Source organism: Daucus carota, chromosome 9 (assembly GCF_001625215.2).
Source record: "Daucus carota subsp. sativus chromosome 9, DH1 v3.0, whole genome shotgun sequence".
Taxonomy (NCBI): domain Eukaryota; kingdom Viridiplantae; phylum Streptophyta; class Magnoliopsida; order Apiales; family Apiaceae; genus Daucus; species Daucus carota.
Window position 1 is genome coordinate 38,605,813 of NC_030389.2, and position 20,569 is coordinate 38,626,381.

Below are 20,569 nucleotides of genomic sequence, written 5' to 3' on the forward strand. Positions count from 1 at the left end.
TAGTGAATGTGATTGCACTCATTTGAAGTTGGTTTCTCCTATATTTCGGGCACATTTTAGGCACCACAAAGAGAAACCAACTTGTGCCATTAGTGTTAGAATGGCTTAGCGAGAATCAAGTTGTTCCTTTGACATGAACTATTAATCTTAGTTAGATTCTGGTTATTCATACATTATACAAAATATACATTTGTTTTTCCAGTCCAGAAATGAAACATATACAAAAGTATCATCATCTACTTTGAACTTTTAATATAAATGTCTAGCTATGAATTTCTCCAGCAAGATATTATACGAGACATACTTCTCCGGCTTCCAGTTGAATCACTAGCCCAATGCAAGTGTGTGTCAAAGCCATGGCGAGAGATAATCTGCGACCCTCACTTTGTCAAAACATACCTTAAACAAGGATTCCACGACCACAAACTCATCCTCACATCTCCCCCAAACTCCCTTTACTCCATCAATTTATCAAAACAGCCTCTCAGTAACATTGAAGATGAGGTCCCAATAAAACTCAACTTTGAGCACCCCAACCATTGGCTCCAAGTTCTGAGTTCATGTAATGGATTGCTTTTACTTGTCTACGACGACAACACATTAGTCTTGCTGAATCCAACAACTCTAGAATTCAAGAAATTGCCAGATAAATCCTCAGGTTGGTCAAAATGCCGCACAATTTATGGCATTGGCTTCGACTCATCCACGAATGATTACAAGATAGTCACAATTACATTCCCTGATATTGAAATGGTAGAAAACCATGATTCTGAAAACTGCCCTGAAATGTTAGTCCAGGTATACACAATCAGACAAAACTGCTGGAAACAGATTCAAAACTCTCCCTTCAACCACTCGGATACCTGGCCTTGTTCCGGGGTTTTCCTAAATGGTTCAGTTCACTGGCTTGCCACAATCACCTGGAACTACAAGTGGATCATTGCAGCATTCGACATAGTTACAGAAAAGTTCAGGGAAGTCCCCCTTCCAGATATTTATGCAGACGAAGAAGGCCAAATCGACACAGCCCGGCTCACAGTGCTTGGAAAATGCCTCTCTTTGTGCTTATATGTGTACCATCTGACTGTTGATGGAAACCAAACATACACATGGGATATCTGGATGATGAAGGAGTACGGCGTGACGAGTTCTTGGACTAGAGTGATCATCAATGAGCCTGATAACATGTTCTACACACTAGGGCCAGTGTGCATGCTAGGAGAACATGAAATTCTGATGGAGAGTAATGGGAGAAGACTGGTGATGTATAATATAGAAAACAAGAGTTTCAATGATATAGTTATCTGTGGGCTTCCTGACATATTTAGAGACCATGTAGTATGTCCTGAGAGCCTTGTCTCACCTCATTGCAACAGATGGAACTGAGCTTCCATTATATTTTATGTATATGTAAATTTATCTTGCAATCTTGACTTCAATTGTCCTAGGATCATTATCTACAATACACATAGTTTTTTTTTTTTTTTTGGCTATTTTACTGTGTAGATTACCCGTTTTCGTCTCGGTTTTAAAAATCGGTGATCAATCCTTATCCCCAAATAATCCCTTTTTTAGCTCGTCGAACTGATTAAATCTCCGATTATGCAATTAATAATCCGATTAATCTCCGATAAATCCTTATTCCGTGATTTGACCGATTAAGTCCAATTCTCGCTTTTTATAACACTGTTCTAGTATGTAAAATTAAAAATCTCAAAAAAAAATTTTTGACAAAAAGGAATCAATTTATTAATCAAAAACCATACGGCATTTACAAATATAATCGAAATTGGACAGACGCTGAATTATATTAGCTGAGATCTCATGCAATTCTTTATATAATCAGAATTAGATGGAGTGAGTTGTAGATGATAATTTGCAGCACAGATTATTCGTAGTACATGTGAATATTATCTGGAATCGAAATGTAATTAAATCGAAACGAGTCAGAGACGAATGATTGAGCATTCATATTTTGTAAATGTTGAATGTGAGGAATCTTCAAGTTAATACTAGAAAACAACTTGGTGTTGTATCCGTTGAGCTGGATAAAAGAGGTAGTGAATAGAGAGAGCATCAAGAATAGAATAGTCGAGGAAGATGTTGATACTATGGTATTGGTACCCCACAGTATTATTGACCCAGATTTCCATAATTAGCTACAGCCTGGCATGGAAAACATTTATACTCTGTTACACCTTTCTCTTTGCGCTATTCAATCTTACGCGTAGTATCAAAACAAATAATGCTTGGATTACAGATTACAGTTCCGAAATCCGTAGGCTATGTTATTTGGATTCGGAGTACCGACGTGTATACGTGTTCGAGTATCGAACTTAATAATATTTTAAATTTTTTACATATTTTCTTTCAAAAATAAGTGTTTTGAATGTTTATATGCATGTCCAAGCTTTGAGTGTCCAAATAAATAAAGAGGAGTAACATAACTTCTAAGCCTATCATATATATAGTGCGTGTTTAGGAAAAAGATTATATGTTACACTATAAAATTTGAAATGTTTAAAAATATATAACAAAAGAAGAATTAAATTTGGTTTGAGTTAATTAAGAAATTAATATTCAAGTGAAATACGAGACCACAAGATAGGATTATATGAGACTGCAAGGGTGCACCTATAGAGTCATCTTAATATTCGTTAATCCAGACTTCAATACATAAAAGAAAATTTATAAATTTTATTAATTGAACTCATTAATTATCATGACGCATTCTAAACAAGTTGAAAATTTCATGAAAAATCATCTCACCTTTAAGTGCTTCGAAAGCGAACATAATAATTGTAATTATAGTTTATCAGCAAAATTAATCGTAAAAGACACGCTGACACTGAATAAACGAGAAAACAACATAATTAAAATATTTGTAAGAATAGGATGTGAACCAATTAGTAAAATGTTGGATCTCAAAACCAAAATTTTTACGGAAGAATAAACAAATTAAAGTAAGTGCACATATTTTTATGTTAAAAATTGATGTATTAAACAAAAGATTTAGTAAAAAAATATTATCGCTGAAATTAGATAACTGTTTGATAATTTTTTATATTTAAATATTTTTATGTTATAATATTTACGAATAATGTTTTTCTTAGGTTTGATGGTGTAAAATACAAATTTATAACAGCTTCCGGTAAAAATTGAAAAACAGCAATTTCCAAAAATATAGAACTTGCTTTTTTTAAAAACAGATTCTTAATTAAAAGTTATTGTTCAAGAAAACTTCTTTTTAAATTTTTTGAAAAAAATTTCATCTATTTTTCCAGCAAAAAACTACTAGTGTCGATACAAATCGACTGGAATCACAACCATCGCCACCTGGCTATGATCTCGACTCGAAGTTTGGTGGTGGCTATCAACTACTCCCTCTGTCCCATTTAATTGTATACGCTTCTTTTCAACTGTTCGACACGCATTTCAATGCTCTTATAAAATATAGTTCCGTAACTTATTTTTGAGATTTTCTTTTTCTGAATAAAAATATAACATCCAAACTTTAATTCAGAAAAAGAAAATTTTAAAAATAAATTACACAACTACACTTTACAGGAGCATTAAAGTCCGTGCCGCGTCCCCGTCCCCCAATGTATACAATTCAGGGGGACGGAGGGAGTATTGTTCTGGACTCGAAGTCGACCTTCGCTGACAAGCACAAACAAATATTTAGCCGTGAATTTTGACAATCAATGGGCCCGTTTGGCCAAACTTAAAAAAGTGATTCCATAAAGTAAAAAAAAGTAAATAAGTTAATAAAGTGTTTGGAAAAGAAGCAGAAACTGTGAGAGAAGCTAGCATTCTCAGCTTCTTAAAAGTGCTTCTATTTCTTTACACAAACGGATCAAGAAAAGCAGAAGCCAGAAGCAGAAATGGCTTCTGATTCCCACACAGCACCAATGTATTAGAGTACAAATTAGTGCCCACATTTACGCATATTTCAATTTGCTGGCATAAAATCGTAGTGGCAGTATCGTGTGCAACCAAAAGGCTCCCCACTTACTCCGATTACTGATTAGCTAAAGAACAAATTTCCTACATTGCGAATTTGACAATCCATTACAACAGTTCGAATCAACCAAATTACAAATTTGACAATATTATCATCTAAATGCGAAATAAACACACACTCTCAATCTGACAATTCATTAACAAAAGTGTAAATCGCAAAAAAAAAAAAAAAAAAAAAAGGGCAGCGAATCACACAGGAAACATATTCAAACAGATCGATCACATTACAAAAATCATATAAAAATATATGAATTTCATTATTATCTGATCCTCCATTTACATATAAATTTTATAGAGAATAACATATAACTACGAAGTACGATCTCCACAAAACAAAATAAAATAAAAAAATTCAAATTACACAATTAGATATTCGAATATTCATCAGATCAAAAAGAATAAACAGTAGTAACAATAACAATAATATTCGTAGCAGAAGCGTTTCTCCAGATCTTCAACGGCGACATCTCGTAATCTTACTGCAACCGCGATTGTACGGATTCGCCTGAGCGCCTTGCCGGCAGTTATAATACGATGCGCCTCGTCTCGAACACGGCACAGTGTTCCTGCTCAGCGCGCCGTAGCTTATGTACCTCCTGCGAGTGGCTAAGATGCGCCGGTTGATGTCCGAGTCCAAATCGAACTCCGACTCGTCGGAGATGAAGTCGGCGACGGTGCCGGACGCCGGGAGGAAGGAGAGGTAGGAGTTTGACGCGGCGGAGGCGTCGACGGCTGAGATTGAGAGGATTGTGATGAGGAGCGTTGCGCAGATCACGAGGAGAGTTGTTGAGCTTCTCATTTTCTTTGCGGTCTGCTTTCTTTTGTTTCTCTCTCTAGAGTGTGGAGAGGGAGGCTGTTTCTCTCTCTAGATTTTGGGGGAGTGTTTGGAGGAAATGAGAGGAGAGTGGAGCGGTTTGGGGATATATGTGGAGGGGTGTGATAGCATGACATTGATATTTCTTGTTAATTACAGATGTGCCACTCTCGATCGTAAATCAGAATTTCAAAATAGTCGAGATTCGAAAAACATTTAAACATCGAATTCGAGCACGATTGGATAGTCAAGTGGGGGTGTATCCTCTGTTGTCCCGGGAGACCCGAGTTCGACTCTGACTCATTCGAAAAATATTGAACAAATACTAAATTATAAGGCATATAAGCCTGCATTGTAAAAAAATATAAAAACATCGAATTCAGAATCATATTTATATTATTCTGTATTAAATATATTTAAAATATCATAAAAAAATTCTCGACATAAATATTGATCGATATAAAATTAATCGGGTTCGGGTTGGATTAACATCCGTCGGATAAGCCAGGATGAGTTAATTACGGATGTGCCATTGGGGTGATGTGAGCCACTACTTTGAAAGTGAGTTGAGATGGTGGAGGTGCTTGTCTGTTTTTGACTTTATAGTTTGTTTTCTAATTTATGAGCTGTTTATGATCAGGCATTACGAGTTTTTGTACTGTGTGGTGTGTATACGTTATAGACGCATGTTATATGATTGACTCTCCTTGTCATTCTATTCCACGTCTTTTGCCCCATTTTGTATCCGTTACATTTATTAAATTTCTTCTTAATTGACTAATTAAGAAAGTCGTTCGTCACGCGGCGGTGCCTATGTGTAAACATGGCCGATTATCATAAGCATGATAAGTTCCTTTAAATACAATTCGAAAGTATGTAACAAATAAATAATTTATGTTTATTTAGATAAAACTTGATACTAATTATCTTCTTAATGCAAGTAGAGAATTAGAGATTGACAGAAAAATATTATTTAATAAAAATTATTAGAGTAACTCCATTCATAAAAAATTCTTAGTTAAAAAATGAGTATACTAAACATTAAAAAATATAGATAATCATAAGAAATATCATGCTCCAACCATATTCTCCTCTCATCTATAATTTCAGTCGAGCTCTGTGCATAATTATATTTGTCAAATCAGTACAACAAATGTTATTTTAAACTTTTTAAAAATCAAAAGCAAACCGATATAAATTGATATAAATCGAATCCGAACTTTAAACTAAACTTGGACCAATTTTTGTTTTTGGGCTTGCAACTTGAATTCACAATTTCACATCATAAAAATCATAGTAACTTTTTATTGGTATATCTACAACACAATCACGGGGCATTCTTTCCCATTACGTGGCATCAAGTGTCTCTCCTAAAAACAGAACGATATTTTATATCATAAACGGGCCGGATATTAAAAGAAAGGGTAAACATGGGCCGGATTATCACCAAAATCGACATTAAACCGGGCCTCATATCCAGCAAATCCAGGCCGTCCATCGCATAAATAGAAAACTAGGGTTTTGCACTATATCTAACTCTCTCTTCCATTCTTCCCCAATCTCCAGCTGCACTAACTCTCTCTTCTTCATCATCAGGTACTAATCGCACCCATTTTTCTTAAATTTATTCATCTCTGATTATTATTCGATGTCGATAAATTTATTTCGAACGCTTTTATATATAGTCGCCGAAGTTAAATTTAAAGAGCAGTCAAGATGATGAACGATGAGGGTCAAAACATGGATCTCTATATCCCCAGAAAATGGTATTTTTTTATGTTTATGTATTTTGTGTATATTATTTTTAATTGATTGTGCTGTGATTTTGATGAAGTACATATAATTACAGTTCTGCCACCAACCGTTTGATCACTTCGAAGGATCATGCTTCGGTTCAGATCAATGTGGGTCATTTGGATGACAGGGGTATTTACACCGGCGGTTTCACCACTTTTGCGCTTTGCGGTTTCGTCCGTGCTCAGGTTTTTTCTCGCCTTTGCTTTTCGGAATTGTGTTTGGTTTTTGGCTGGCTTTTGAGTCCAGCTTCCGGGCGTAGAAGTCAAAAACAACTTGTTTGAAACAACTTATGAGTAAATTTCTGAGTGTAAGCCAGAATGTGAGAATTTGAAAATTCTAGTTTTGTTTTAGTTACTTACTTTTATTTTTGAAATTTGATTAAAAAAAATGTAAGGACCAACTTCGAAGATAATTGAAAATAATTTATTGGTATATTTATGCCTGATAATTTATAAATATCAAAAACATTATCAAAACACATAAAATAAAAACTATTTTTCACTTATAAATAACTTCTGATTTGTAATCATTAAGCACAAAGGCCCCTAGTCCTGTGTTTTCTTGATTGTGTTTACTAGAATTGATTGGCACTTGTTTTACATTCACTTGCTAACCTGTTCGGAGTGGATATCGAGTTAGTGTAATTGCCTGATATTGTTAGAATGCTTTGAGTTGTGCTTTCTAACTTGGCAAACAAGTGTCTTGTGCGTAGTGGAAATTGAGTTAGACCTTGGAGAGTATGTTAGTTGGTGTGAAGAGTGAACTTGACAGGAATTTCAGTTTATGTTGGCCGGAAAATAGTTCCGATAATGAAATGTGTAGATAAGGTGTATATTTGATTCTTGAAAGGGCATAGAATGGTTCTCTTATGCTAGAGTGGTTTTATAATGTTTATACGTTGAAGTACTGATTGACGATACTGTGCAAACGGTTTTTATATATTATGTGGATCTGGATTATATGAATCTCTCCGGCATTTGTTACCTTAGAAAGTTACTAGGGTGGCGTATTTAACTTTAGTTTTAGGTTGTAGGGCATTTCAAGAGTTTGATTGTATTAAATATTGAAGTTAATATGGTTCAACATATGTAGCCTGTTTGTGATGTTGAATGTCACTTGTATTCTTAGCATGAATGCATGCAGCTGATTAATGTATTTGTTTGTTGTGTTTGCTATACAGGGAGATGCTGATAGTGCAGTGGATCGCCTATGGCAGAAGAAGAAAGCTGAGCTAAAACAATAGAAAAATATTGTTATCGTTTTTTATTTGTTAGAACTATAATTTGTCTGAAGCAAAAAGATATTGCTATGCAAACTACTTTCTCTTCATTAATAGTTTGAGCTTGAATCTATGGGTTTCTAGTTTCCCCGTAATATCATTCGGATGTGTTTTGTTTGAGTTACAATTTTCTTTAATCTTTCATTATACCCATTCTAAAATAAATTTTTATACCTCATAACTGTATACTGTATTACCATTTGCACATTTTGGACTCAAGAGTACTTGTCACTGGATCCTACTGTGCTTTTATTTCAAGAGCAAATGCAGCGGTGTAATTTCTTCTTTTTTATATTACGGCCTGGCCCCATGAAGGCAAATTCTTTTGTTTTCCCAGCTCACTCACTCTTAAGATATCTGTTTCTCATGTTATTTAGCTGTTGGATAGATGCAGTAGTTTATCTGATAATAAAACTGAAGTTTTCTGTGCTTCAAACTGTAACATAAAACACTTGAGCATGGTCGATCAATGTCTTTGTTGAAATATAATACTCCCTCTGTCCCATTTTAACTGATGTTTGACTTTTTGACACGTATATTGAGGTGTAAAAAATAGTATCTACGCTCAATAAAAAGATTTAATTCTTATATCAAATAAAAGTTTAGATTCTAAACTTTTATTTGATATAGATTTTATAAACAATAATAATGTTTAGATGTGATTTTTTTAACATCTTAAAATACGTGTAAAAAAGTCAAAAGCAGTTAAAACTTAAAATGGGACGGAGGGAGTATGAGATTTGTTTGGCCCTCCCAACTAGGGCTGTAAACAAACCAAATAGTTCGTGAGCTACTCGAGCTCGATTCGGCAAATATTCGAATTCGATTCGTTATTAATCGAGCCGAGCCTGAACTCGAACAGTTCGAACATTATATCGAGCCGAGCCCGAGCTTAAAAGTATTTGGTTCGTAGGGTTCGCGAGCCTATTCGAGCTTTAGTGTTATTATATATTTTTTGTAATTATATGTCAATTTATATATTATGTTTATTTATTATTAAACTTAAGTATTAAAAACACTAGTATTATTCTTATAATCTTATACGTTCTCATTAGTTTTAGACTTTCAGTCTTCACCCACTCCTTTAGAATTCAAACCGTCACACTTCCTCCTTCGTCTCTACCAGAAGGAGTTCTGCAGATTTTTGAGGTAGAAGTCTCGATTCCTTTCTGATCTAGCCATATACAATTGAGAGCCTATAGGATACATACTACAAGTTTGGAAATTGTTGGATTTCTTTATTTATAAATTGGGATGGAGTCCATCAAGGTAGTCAAATGCACCTATGTTTTGCAGTATAGCTTACATAAAAGGACTGTTCCTAGGTGTTTTGTTCTTCAGGCTCTGGTGTTAAAACAATGCAACAGGAATATGCATGATGCTATCGTCAATATTGGCAATAACATTTTTTTTGCCTCTGAATATACATTTTGCTGCTAAGTTTAGTTTTCTTATTTTGTGTATTTGTTTGCCAGACTTTGGTGGTGTTGGTTTGGTTGGTGCTACATTTTGATTTGACATTGATCTTGGCTTGGACTTTTTTTTTTAGTTTTTTGGGGAGTTATTAGTAAAATTTGTTTTATCATTTTGTAATTTTTTTCGAGCTTTCGAACCGAACTCGAGCTTATCGAATACTTGTCGAGTCGAGCTTCGAGCTTAAAATTTTAGGCTCGGTCGAACCCGAGCTTCGAATTTTTCAACCGAGCCGAACTCGAGCCTGTCACTGTTTGACTCGGCTCGTTTACAGCCCTACTCCCAACACTTTAATGTTGTGTTTGGTTGGGGAGAATGTAATTGAATAGAATGAAATGAGTAAAGTTACTTGAAACTAATAAGAGATGGGAGGAAAGTTTTTTTTTTAAAAAATTGAGTGTAAAATTGCTATGATGAGCTTTGAGAAGAAATTGGGATCAGGAGAGAAGGGAGCATTTCATCAAAAATTAAAGGTGTCATCTCTAACACAAGATGTAAGGAATGGAATAAAAGAGGAATGAAATTTCTTGATAATTGCTCATAAATCATAACATAACTTATTTTTTATTTAATTTCTTCCGGAATCAATTAAACATAACATAAGATGCCACTTAGGAGGCCGAAGAATGATGGAAACTTGGAAACCACAACCTGTAAGTAAATCTTTGTGTAAATCAGAGAAGTACAAGACTCTCAGTACTCGGTTCTATGTTTACTATTTATAATTCAGTGGACATGCAAAATGTAAAAGAAATTCAATTTGTAAAAGAAATCTCAAATGTATATGCAACAGGAATGATTGTGCTGTGAATCTGAAGCCATTCTTTTATGTCATCAATTTGTCTTTATAACGGAGTGTCTAACCTGTGCCCTCAGCGCACAGGATAACTTATAATTAATGTTGTTCAATAACTTTAATATTTGCATAGTTATCTGTGTTTTGTATAAAACCATTCAAACTAGTATTAACTTTACATCTACTTTTAATTTATCTTCTAAATTTTATATTTATAATAATATATTATTTTTTGCAAAATTGTGAGAACATAAAATAATTCTTTATCATATTTATATGACAAGTTTTAATTAATTTCATCCCATAAATAATATTGAGGCCCCCCTGCATATACAATAATTTTTTAATTAAAATAAGGCTCCTAACTAAAATCACTCAATTTGACATTAATAATAAATTTATGATTTTTTATTATTTTAACATTATTAAAAAATATAAATAATAAGTATTATAATATAATATATAAATAAACAAAATATTAAATTTATTTCATAAATATGAACATTTGAATTTTCTATTTAGGAATTAATGCATTGTATTACTGTAATGCATGATGCACATAAAACAACACCTAATCAATGCTCTAAACCAGTGCCCTCAGGCACAGGTTAGATAAGCCCAAAAAATAAATGACTTCTTTTTATAATATATTTGTAATTTGTCTGCTGCAACTCATTCGCTCGTATATGTTTATTATGCATGTAAATCATTTCGGTTGATGGATTGCAGGTTGAATGAAGTCCTACACAATTTAACTTTCCATATTGATATACTATCCACTTCAATTAGAAGCCAGTTTGATAAGGTCATATTTATATGAAAAGGTTGAAATTAGTCTACAGGACTAACAACATGCAACAAATACTGAACTCGGAAGTACCCAAGCGAAATACTTTGGTAGACCAACTCCCTTCTCAACTTGATGAGAAACATTTTGGTAGAAACAGCACTAAACTGCTAATTTATAGTTTCCTTATCGGCAGTCTCGGTAGGCAAATCCTGTGTTTTCCCGTTGCTTTCAGCCTCTATAAGTTCAGCCTCGGGTTCTCCAGGCACATCTTGTAGCTACAAGAGATAAAAAGGAATCAGATAATTAAGAATTCAAAGGACTTCTATATCAAAATATAGTAGGTGTTCTTGCAACTTAAGATGGCTTACGTCCAAATTTTTCAGGCTTGCAGTAACATCCTCCTGTTGCTGCTTAAGAGTGGTTCTCAATTCTTGGAATTCCTGGTTTAGCGCAGTTAGATAACATTAGACATTAGTTCCTGCTACAAATAAATGGTCAAGGCCTAATAATAAACAGACTGCCAATATGTCACTCACCGATCTGAGTTGATCCACTTCAACATTGAGTGACTTCTTGAGTTCAGAAAGCTCCTATAAAGCAAATATAAATAATTAAAAGATGCTTATGGACAACATTGACAATGTCAAATAGAGATAGAGCCAATATGAATCACCATGTAGATATCTGCTACTGAGAACGATGAATACATGCACAGATGTAGAAGTGCTCAAAACTCCTTCAAACTTTTCTAAGCAACTAAGCACTAGATGTTTATTATGCAGGCAACAAGCAACACAATTTGCAGAGAGAGATAACTAATGTCGAGGGTAACATTGCATAAACGCGTACAACCTAACTAGATTGTAATTTCATGTAATTACCCACAGTAGTACTTCCATAAATATTTTAAAGCAGCATGTCGAATAATATGCTTGAGTGTAATATGACTCCAGAGAAAGATCTGTAACATAGAGTGATGACTTTGACATTTAACTTGCAGAGTTCCACATTTATCTGTGCTCCATGCCAACTCTTTGACTTAATGTGGTCACTTTAAATGTAAGGTTTGATGCATAAGCAGAATGAATAATAAGTATGCCCGTACTCACACCAGTATATTATGAACATCCATAAAAGAAGCAAGAGAACAGGAAATAGGAAAAGAAATAATAAAATCAAAGCCCATGTAAATGTCAATAATCGCCCCGACCCCACACCGCAAGACTGTATGAACTAAACTATGATAGAATGATACTACGTGAGGACCAGGCTTTGGTCATAGGCATCAGTACTAGATGGGGTTGGGAACTTGGGAATGAGTATTCACACAAAGCTCTTATACAAAAAAAAAAAACAAAAAAAAAAAAACAAAACAAAACAGATGCATTACAGAATTATAAAGAAAGCTTGTTCTAAAAAGCAAGTGAACAGATGCGAAGCCCGAGGTTTAACAATCCAATTATAATTATCCGGCTAATTAAGAGAACACGGTAGGTTTTAATATTTTACAGAAAAAAATAACAATTCAATAGTCAATCTTGTAGATAAATACATGTAAATAATAGCACAACATTCTAATAAATCAAAAACATCTAACAAGTTTAAGATCAAATGAAACAATTTTATCAGCAAATTGTGGATAGTTTGGTACTTAGAAATATATGTATTTCTGTATTTGTACCTACAAGGATGTGCGTTGTGACGTTTCTGTAGTTAATTAAAGTGGATACATTGCTGTATTTGTACCGACAAGGATGTGCTTTGTGATGTTTCTATAGCTAATTAAAGTAGATAAAACCGGAGTATGATTTACCTAAAAATGAAAGCAAGGACAAAAGTTAAGGATGACAATATGTTAGTCACTACAGCTGTGAATGTTGCGGTTTTCTTCATTTTAACGATACAAAATTTTGGCAGCAAAAATAAGAAATATTATTTATCATATGGCTTATACAAGATTTGAAAAATGTTGTTAGTCTCAACCTCCTCTATAAAGCCAAGAACTACAATCTTAACAAACATGTTCTTCGACAACTCAGTCGTATTTGTCAGGACAAATATCAACAACTCCCATTTTAATTCTTAGAGCTTAAAATATTTGATGCAACACAAAGAGACCTGTTAAAATAAAAGGCATCATAACAAGGGTGGTGACCACATAAATGGACACAATAGATACATACAAGCTCATTACTTCATTTAGAGCTGCGTTGGATATGAGATCCACACCCGATAATAAGAAATGCAAGAAAATAACAAGAATGACTTGGCTCGTGCAAGTATACATAAAACCTTATTCATAAATAATTACTAATATCAACTGAAATGGCAATGATTACATTACTGCATGATCCAAGCCAATTATATTTGTAATTTTCTTGCAATTTTTATTATCAGGAATGGATCACATATCCAAAGTGGCTCCAAACACCAATGGATGAGCGCCATATGTATTTGTTGTGTAGAGATATACCGTCACTACTGTTGTTATGACATCTTTTGTTATTTCGGTTAGTCTATCTCCGTGTTTCATCAGTTATTTGAAGTAGTAAGTATTTAACCGGGAATTCTAAAAATAGTTGCAGAGGCAAACACAACCCAATATGTCAAAGATCATGTTTGTTAAAATACTTGGTCTTTTGGAGTAAATTAAGACTAACATTTTGTCAAATTTTTTAAATAACCATATACACAGTTCACCCTAGTCACACCGACACCCATGCTTATTGAGTCGACGACTAGTCGACGACTAGTCGACGACTAGTCGGCGACTAGTCGGCGAGTCATTGTTTTGTATTACACGTTGGGCGACTGAGAAGAAAAAGTCGATCGTGGGTCAAACCCGACCCGACCCGGTACTGACCCGGCCCAATAAGAGTTAACCCGACCCATTTTTAACCTACTTACCTTGAGTTTTGAAGCACGCCTCCTCTTGTTTCCTGTTGTTTGAAAAAATCAGCTGCTAATTATCTGGGAGCTCATCAGCGAGGCTGCGAATCCGGTAAGCCATATCTCTCTCCTCTCTCTCTTCTCTCTCTCTCTCCTCTCCTCTCTTCTCTTCTCTTCTCTCCTCGTCTTCTCCTCCCTCTTTTCTGTCTGTTTTAATTTTTAGTATTCAGTTATTCACGTTGTATATACACACGCGACCGTGTGTATATAACGTGTAGGGGTGAGCAAAAAACCGAAATGAAACCGAAACCGATCCGAAACCGGGGAAAACCGATCCGAAACCGAAAAATGAAAAACCGACCCGCTTGTTCGGTTTCGGTTTCGGTTTTATGTTCAAACCGATCCGAGAAAAACCGAACCGAACCGATAATTAAAATAAATAAATAAGATTTATAATATATATAATTTATATCAACTTTTAAATTAATATAGTATATTATATTTTTTAAGATAGTAAGTTATAGAGAGAGTTAGATTATATGTTTGTTATTTTCTACTACATTTGTTATTTTCTGTTATTTTTGTTTAGAATGAATATTGTTTTAGTATCCTGTTTAGAGTGATTCTTCTTCTTTAATTTTTTTTGGTTTTGGCTTCTCAACTGCACTTTGCTCTGCCTTAGCACAGTCTGTCTGTTTTAGTGGCTTATGTTTTTTTTTCCCCTCGATTTTGAAAAGGCTGGATCTTTCTTTTATCTAATGCAATGCATTGCTTATTAAAAAAAAACCAACAAGAAGTCTGTAGATTCAGTTTTTGCCCCAGATGTTAAGAACTGAATATCAAGTGAAATAAACTAAGCAAACGCAAACAAGTAGTTTTCTGCCATGCATTGGTCTGCTATTTTCTAATGTCACTGCCTGATGCCATTTTCAATTTTCATGTTTATTAAACTTTAGTAATTTATCTTTCAATCTGTCCAAAAAAAATAAATTAATTTATCATTCAAGTATACTAATCATATTCGTCTTGTATATTTGTAAATGCGGTTTTAAAACCGAAACCGATCCGATTGTAACCGAACCGGAGTTTTCTAAACCGAAACCGAACCGATGGTATCGGTTGCGGTTTCGGTTTTAAATTTTAAAAACCGAGGACATGCGGTTTCGGTTGCGGTTTTATCCAAAAACCGCCCCGAACCGAACCCCGCTCACCCCTAATAACGTGTGCAGTACAGTTGTACTGTACAAGTAGTACATGTGTTTTTATTTTATATTTTATTTTACAAAATTAATTCTGTTTTCTTGATTTTATTTTATCTTTTATTTTACAAAATTAATTCTAAATTCTGTTTTTATTTAAAAACTTTTATTTAAAACGTTTTAATATTTTTTTTAATTCCTTTTTTTTCGTGAAAAAGGTATATATTTTTTATCCAGTTTTATTAATTACTATTATATCAAAAAAAATGTTTTAATAATTATTTTTTATTTAATATTAATTAATTTTTATTCATATTTTTTTCATCTTTAATTTAAAAAATTAAATTCTAATTTTATTATACTTATACAAAGGCATTTGTTGGTCCAAAAACGCAACTTCGAAACAAAGTATTGAAAATTATTGATGACCGTTGGAATACACAAATGGGGAAACCTTTGTATGGGGCGGCCTTGTTTCTTAATCCCGGGAAGTACTTTGACATAGTTGAAAGGAATCCTTCATGTGCCTCCCGGATAAGAGAAGACTTTAATGATGTACTTGAGAAGATGGTTAAGGATCGGACTACAAGGAACCTTATAAGTAACTCCGCGGATGACTACAAAAATACAAGAGGAGGATTCGCTAGAGATATGGCAATTGAGCACCGAAAGGAAAAAAATCCTCGTAAGCTCACTTGTGTTAGTCTTACTTCCGTATTAGCTATTTATATATTCTTATTACTTATTAGTATTATTTTTATTTTTATATTAGTTGATTGGTGGGATGCTTATGGAGGTCGTGCAATTGAGCTTCAATCATTTGCAAAGCGTATTGTTGGTTTATGTTGTTCATCTTCCGGTTGTGAACGGAATTGGAGTACATTTGAATTCGTACGTGCCTACACTTTTATTATTATTATTATTATTATTATTATTATTATTATTATTATTATTATTATTATTATTATTATTATTATTATTATTGTCATCTAATTAATTTTTATATTTGATTAATTTAGATACATACAAAGAAGAGGAATAGGTTGGAACATCAACGTTTAAATGATTTGGTGTATGTTCAATACAACCGGAAGATTGATTCCCGATTCAAAAAGATGCGTGAACTTGGAGAAAAATATAATCCACTAATATTTGAAGACTTGGAGTGGACTAATGATTGGATGAATGATATTGAGGATAGGTTTTGGAGTGCGGTGGATATAGCTTCGGGTGCCTCACAAGGACTTGAGGGACGCACTTTACCAAGAAAAGCTAAAGGTGGTTCAACTAGTGATATGCGTACCTACACTCGACGTGGCACTAGTTCGACACTACATGATGATGATGATGATGATGATGATGATGATGATGGATGGGGGGAAGATGAAGACCATACTCCTATTGATGATATGGAGGTGGAAGATGACTATGGTGTTCCTCCCGATCCATCCTTGAAGAATACTCAAGAGGGAGATGAAGATTTCATGCTTGATTAGTTTATTTCACTCATCTATTATGTTTTTATTTGCTTAGGGATGCTTAACTTTTGGTATTTGAACTTATTGTCTCTTTCCTATTTGAAATATTGAATGATGTGTTTTTATCTATATTATATAATCTTTACTATATATATATATATTTATTTATTTATTTATGTATATCACGACTTGTCGACTTATTTCGACTAGTCGGGCGACTTGTCGACTAGTCGATTCCAAGGTGTCCGGGCGCCGAGGCTCGACTTGTCGACTTAATAAGCATGCCGACACCCCGTACAATTCACACGAGTTCTTCGAATGGAGCACCCCATGTGTCTGTCTCAGACTAACACTAGACCAAGATGCACTAACTAACATGTTGACAGCCTTAACTTTCGTCGATGCTTCCATTTTTCAGTAAATAGTAATCCACCATTTTTGTCTAATTATAAATTTCATACAGAAATCCATTACTACAAAACACATTCCCTGGGTACAAATACGGGTAGACATACATATGTAGTACCGAACTATTCATATATCCATATATCTACTGCAAAACATGCTTTAGTCAGTGGCAACTAATGTGTACTCTAGAATCACTTAGTTCACCAAATAGTACTTACAGTCTGATAAACCTTCACTTGAGTGTCCATCTTCGACCTCCAGCTTTGCAAATCCTAAGAGTCAAAATACAAAATTAATAAATAAGCAAACCAATATCTGTTATCATCTCACATATGTAACACACACACTGATACTCTCACACTGAACCCAATCATTGATATTATCCAGATTCCGAAAAAATCTACCTGTTTCAAGCCTTGAATCCTGCTTAAAAGCTCAGTCCTCGATTCAGTCAATTCCTACAAACAAAAAAGAAACCCACATTTCAAAACCAAAAATTGCTCAAAATTTGAACCCCAAATCCCAATCTAAACAACACTAAATTCAAAACATACCGCGATTTTGGAGCTGATGGGCAGTGCATTTTCCTTCTGCTGCAAATAACCCACATCACAAATTTTCATATAAACACACATTAATCACCAAATATTCTCGGTAGAAGAAGCTAGAAATAGATATACATAAAGAAATAAAGATATAATATAATACCTCGGATAGAGGAGCAGTGGGAGGCAGAGAAGAAGGGGAATCTGAGCTTGCCATTATGAAATTGAAGATCCGATTGCCTGATCTATTACAAGTGTGTTTGTGTTTGAAGCGGGTACGAGGACTATGTTTGAAGTAGATGAGTTAGGGTTTTACTGTCCTGTTTGAGTTTAAACGACTGGTTAGTGTTTAAAAGGGTCATGTGGTGCCACTCATCATACACTCTTTGAATTTTTAAGGCTGTAATTTTATTTCATGTTATTACTGATTTTTATTTAGGGTGGCACATGCTCTATGCTAAATACGAAATTCGGGTGGCACATGCTCTATGCTAAACACGAAATTCTATAAGAATAATGGATTTTAATTGGTGTGGTTGGTGAATTCGCAGAAGGATCCACCATTATAAAGGAGAGGAACCAATTAAAATCCACCATTCTTATAGAATTTGGTGCTTAGTATATGCACATAGGCACACACTAAAATAACTTTTTTATTTGTACATGTGTTAGGAACATTGCTCATTTATTAAAAAAAGATTAAGTTAATTTAAATAAATTGTGTATTGATGAATTTGAAGTGCGCATATATCATTGTTTTGAAAATATGAGCAAGTACTTGTAGCTAGACCCGGCCATTCGGGCGGACCGGGGCGGTTGGTGCCGGTTCAGACGGTTCCCGAACCGCCACAGGAAGAACCGTAACCGGCACGTATTGGTTGACGGTCCGGTCCGTGCCGGGCCGGGCTGAGGAAAGTGGAAACCGGAACCGGCTTATACGGATTCTACGGGTTTGAAGGGTTAAGCGGGTTGGCGGTTCAACCGGTCACGGTTCCACGGTTCAATTGCCGCGGTTTAGCAGACAGAAGGCAGAGACACTGCCACAGTAGTCAATCAAGTGATCATTGTTTGTTTTTTGTTTTTTAGTGCAAGTGCAAGTGTTTGTTTTTAGTGCACTGTGCAACTGTGACTTTGCAATGTAATTTGATTTTGGAATTTAATTGTTTCATTTAATTAATAAATAAATTATTATAAACTAATAAATAAATGGTAAAAAGAGGGCGGTACCTCTTGTAAATTTTATAAATTAGAAAAAGGTTTTACAAATAATGTGAGAGGACTCCTCTCTAAAAATTTTAACGGAACAAACCGCTTGTACAAACTAAATAAAAAAATACATAACGAAAGAAATTTTTTATTTATTCTTGTTCATTTGCCGAATTGCCGCTTTCGGACGACGAAGTATCCATCAACATCCAAGGATCTTCTTCCTCATCCGAGTCATCTTCTTGAAGTCCTTGTTGTCTTTTCGCAATTTGGTCCCAATCTTTTTTACAAACACAAATCTTTACCGCATCTGGCGCGAAACTTGATCTTTTCTCATCCAAAACTCTTCTACCTGCACTAAAAGTCGACTCCGATGCAATTGTAGAGGCAGGGACTACTAATACGTCCCTTGCAATTTTAGCTAAAACTGGAAATTGTATCTCATGACTTCTTCACCATGTTAATATTTCAAAATCTTATCTTGTTTCTAACTTCTGCTCCACTTATTTATTTTAAACAAGAAGCAATTATTTTAAATTCACCCAAATTGGTCGCTTTGACTTAATTACAAATAAGTGTTTATTGCAGAAGTTCTAAGTTATTTATAAGTGAAAAATAATATTTAATTTATATATTTGAATATTTTTTATATTCACAACTTATCGAGTATAAAATCATTAATAATATAATAAAATATTAAAAACTATCTTTTAAAATGATCTTTTATACTTTGTTAAATCAAATTTTAAGAATAAAAACTAGCCACAAAAAGGAGTAGAATTTTTAAACTAACAATTTGTCAAATTTTAACTCAATAGAACTTGTAAATCTATATAAAAAAATATACTCAATATTTACTACTAGTTCATATATTCTAGTAATAATTTGCATGAACTTAACATCATGATTGACCAAACATAGTTTACATGCAAACATGCTCAAACAAGTAACACAGTTCACACGGTTCACGGAACCGCGGTTCACGCGGGTTGGCGGGCTACCGCGGTTCGCGGTTCACGCGGGTCGCGGTTAACCGCGGGCTTTCGCGGGTCACGGTTCCAGACGGTTCGAACGGGTTTTACCGGTTTTGGCGGGCCGGTTTGTGACGGTTTGCGAATCGAAGATATGTGAACCGTAACCGGCTCGTCGTTAAACTTCGGTTCGGGCCGGTTCGTGCCGGTTCGAACCGACACGTGAAAATACGGGCTAAATATCGGTTCGGGCCGGTTCGGGCCGAGTCAAACCGCCCGTTTGGCCGGCTCTACTTGTAGCAGTGGCTTGAATACAAATATCACAAATGATGCATGTTTAAACAAATGTTCTCGTAGTAAATCCATTAACACGAAAATATAAAATAATGTATTGTATATGAATAGGTACAAATTTTCTTTATCAATATGTACAAAAAACTTAACTATTGTGCTTATGATATATTGTAGTTACAAATATTTTTTAAATAACTCGTTCCGATTTATTTGAGTTTCGTCAACCCGATTTTTTGGATATGGATATGAGTCTGGATCATATTTATTCACGAAAGAGTTTGGATCCTGATTTGGATATTAGATATTTGAAACTCGAAATATGATTTAAACTTAATCTGAATCCGAAACTCGATAAATACATGTCATGTATACACATATGCTAGTGATCAAATACAAATCAATCCTTAAATAAAATTAAAAACCAATTTAATTTAGTAATATTCTTGTTAGAATTTAGTGATTTGTGTTGCAAAACTTAGTGAAAACTTTCAGAATTTGGGAGAAAATCTGAAGATATTTTCTTGTACTTGATTCTGGTGGTAGTGACGATGGTGGCGATGGTGAAGATGGGGTGGAGATTAAGATGATGGACATGGAAGGGTTAATG

General features: G+C 34.3%; 3 protein-coding genes and 1 long non-coding RNA gene across 5 annotated transcripts; 3 read left to right on the top strand and 1 right to left on the bottom strand.

Moving 5' to 3' along the window:
• Window positions 1-153: 153 nt before the first annotated feature.
• LOC108201592 (F-box/kelch-repeat protein At3g06240-like) lies at window positions 154-1,439 on the top strand. The gene has a single exon (XM_017369882.2). The coding sequence runs from the start codon at window positions 259-261 to the stop codon at window positions 1,384-1,386; it is 1,128 nt and encodes a 375-aa protein (XP_017225371.1). The 5' UTR covers window positions 154-258; the 3' UTR covers window positions 1,387-1,439.
• Window positions 1,440-6,290: 4,851 nt separating this feature from the next.
• Window positions 6,291-8,033, top strand: LOC108200673 (small ribosomal subunit protein eS21y). Its single transcript, XM_017368907.2, has 4 exons — window positions 6,291-6,433; window positions 6,523-6,603; window positions 6,687-6,819; window positions 7,815-8,033. Exons 2-4 carry the CDS (start codon window positions 6,554-6,556, stop codon window positions 7,875-7,877), a joined length of 246 nt encoding a protein of 81 aa, XP_017224396.1. The 5' UTR covers window positions 6,291-6,433; window positions 6,523-6,553; the 3' UTR covers window positions 7,878-8,033.
• A 2,884-nt stretch (window positions 8,034-10,917) lies between these two features.
• LOC108200456 (uncharacterized) lies at window positions 10,918-17,884 on the bottom strand. 2 transcript variants are annotated; one of them, XM_017368611.2, is made up of 7 exons: window positions 17,655-17,884; window positions 17,501-17,539; window positions 17,351-17,404; window positions 17,165-17,218; window positions 11,509-11,562; window positions 11,341-11,412; window positions 10,918-11,247 (listed from the first exon to the last, which is right to left on the bottom strand). In XM_017368611.2, the coding sequence occupies exons 1-7, from the start codon at window positions 17,706-17,708 to the stop codon at window positions 11,140-11,142; spliced, it is 435 nt and encodes a 144-aa protein (XP_017224100.1). In that variant the 5' UTR covers window positions 17,709-17,884; the 3' UTR covers window positions 10,918-11,139. The 2 variants fall into 2 exon arrangements, with proteins under 2 accessions (XP_017224100.1, XP_017224101.1); XM_017368612.2 differs by having other exon boundaries at window positions 17,501-17,536; window positions 17,655-17,836.
• LOC108200455 (uncharacterized) lies at window positions 13,855-16,221 on the top strand. Its single transcript, XR_010287766.1, has 3 exons — window positions 13,855-13,973; window positions 15,833-15,951; window positions 16,080-16,221. It is a non-coding gene; the product is annotated as an uncharacterized LOC108200455 (long non-coding RNA).
• Window positions 17,885-20,569: the final 2,685 nt, after the last annotated feature.

Bases quoted from the DNA above. Each gene is read 5' to 3' on its own strand.
- LOC108201592 (XM_017369882.2), top strand. From the start codon at position 259: ATGTCTAGCTATGAATTTCTCCAGCAAGATATTATACGAGACATACTT.
- LOC108200673 (XM_017368907.2), top strand. From the start codon at position 6,554: ATGATGAACGATGAGGGTCAAAACATGGATCTCTATATCCCCAGAAAA. The intron at 6,604-6,686 runs GTATTTTTTTAT...ATATAATTACAG, and splicing joins CTCTATATCCCCAGAAAATG to TTCTGCCACCAACCGTTTGA. The intron at 6,820-7,814 runs GTTTTTTCTCGC...TTTGCTATACAG, and splicing joins GCGGTTTCGTCCGTGCTCAG to GGAGATGCTGATAGTGCAGT.
- LOC108200456 (XM_017368611.2), bottom strand. From the start codon at position 17,708: ATGGCAAGCTCAGATTCCCCTTCTTCTCTGCCTCCCACTGCTCCTCTA. The intron at 17,540-17,654 runs GTATTATATTAT...GGTTATTTGCAG, and splicing joins CCACTGCTCCTCTATCCGAG to CAGAAGGAAAATGCACTGCC. The intron at 11,563-17,164 runs GTAAGTACTATT...TTTGCTTTATAG, and splicing joins AAGTGAAGGTTTATCAGACT to GAGCTTTCTGAACTCAAGAA.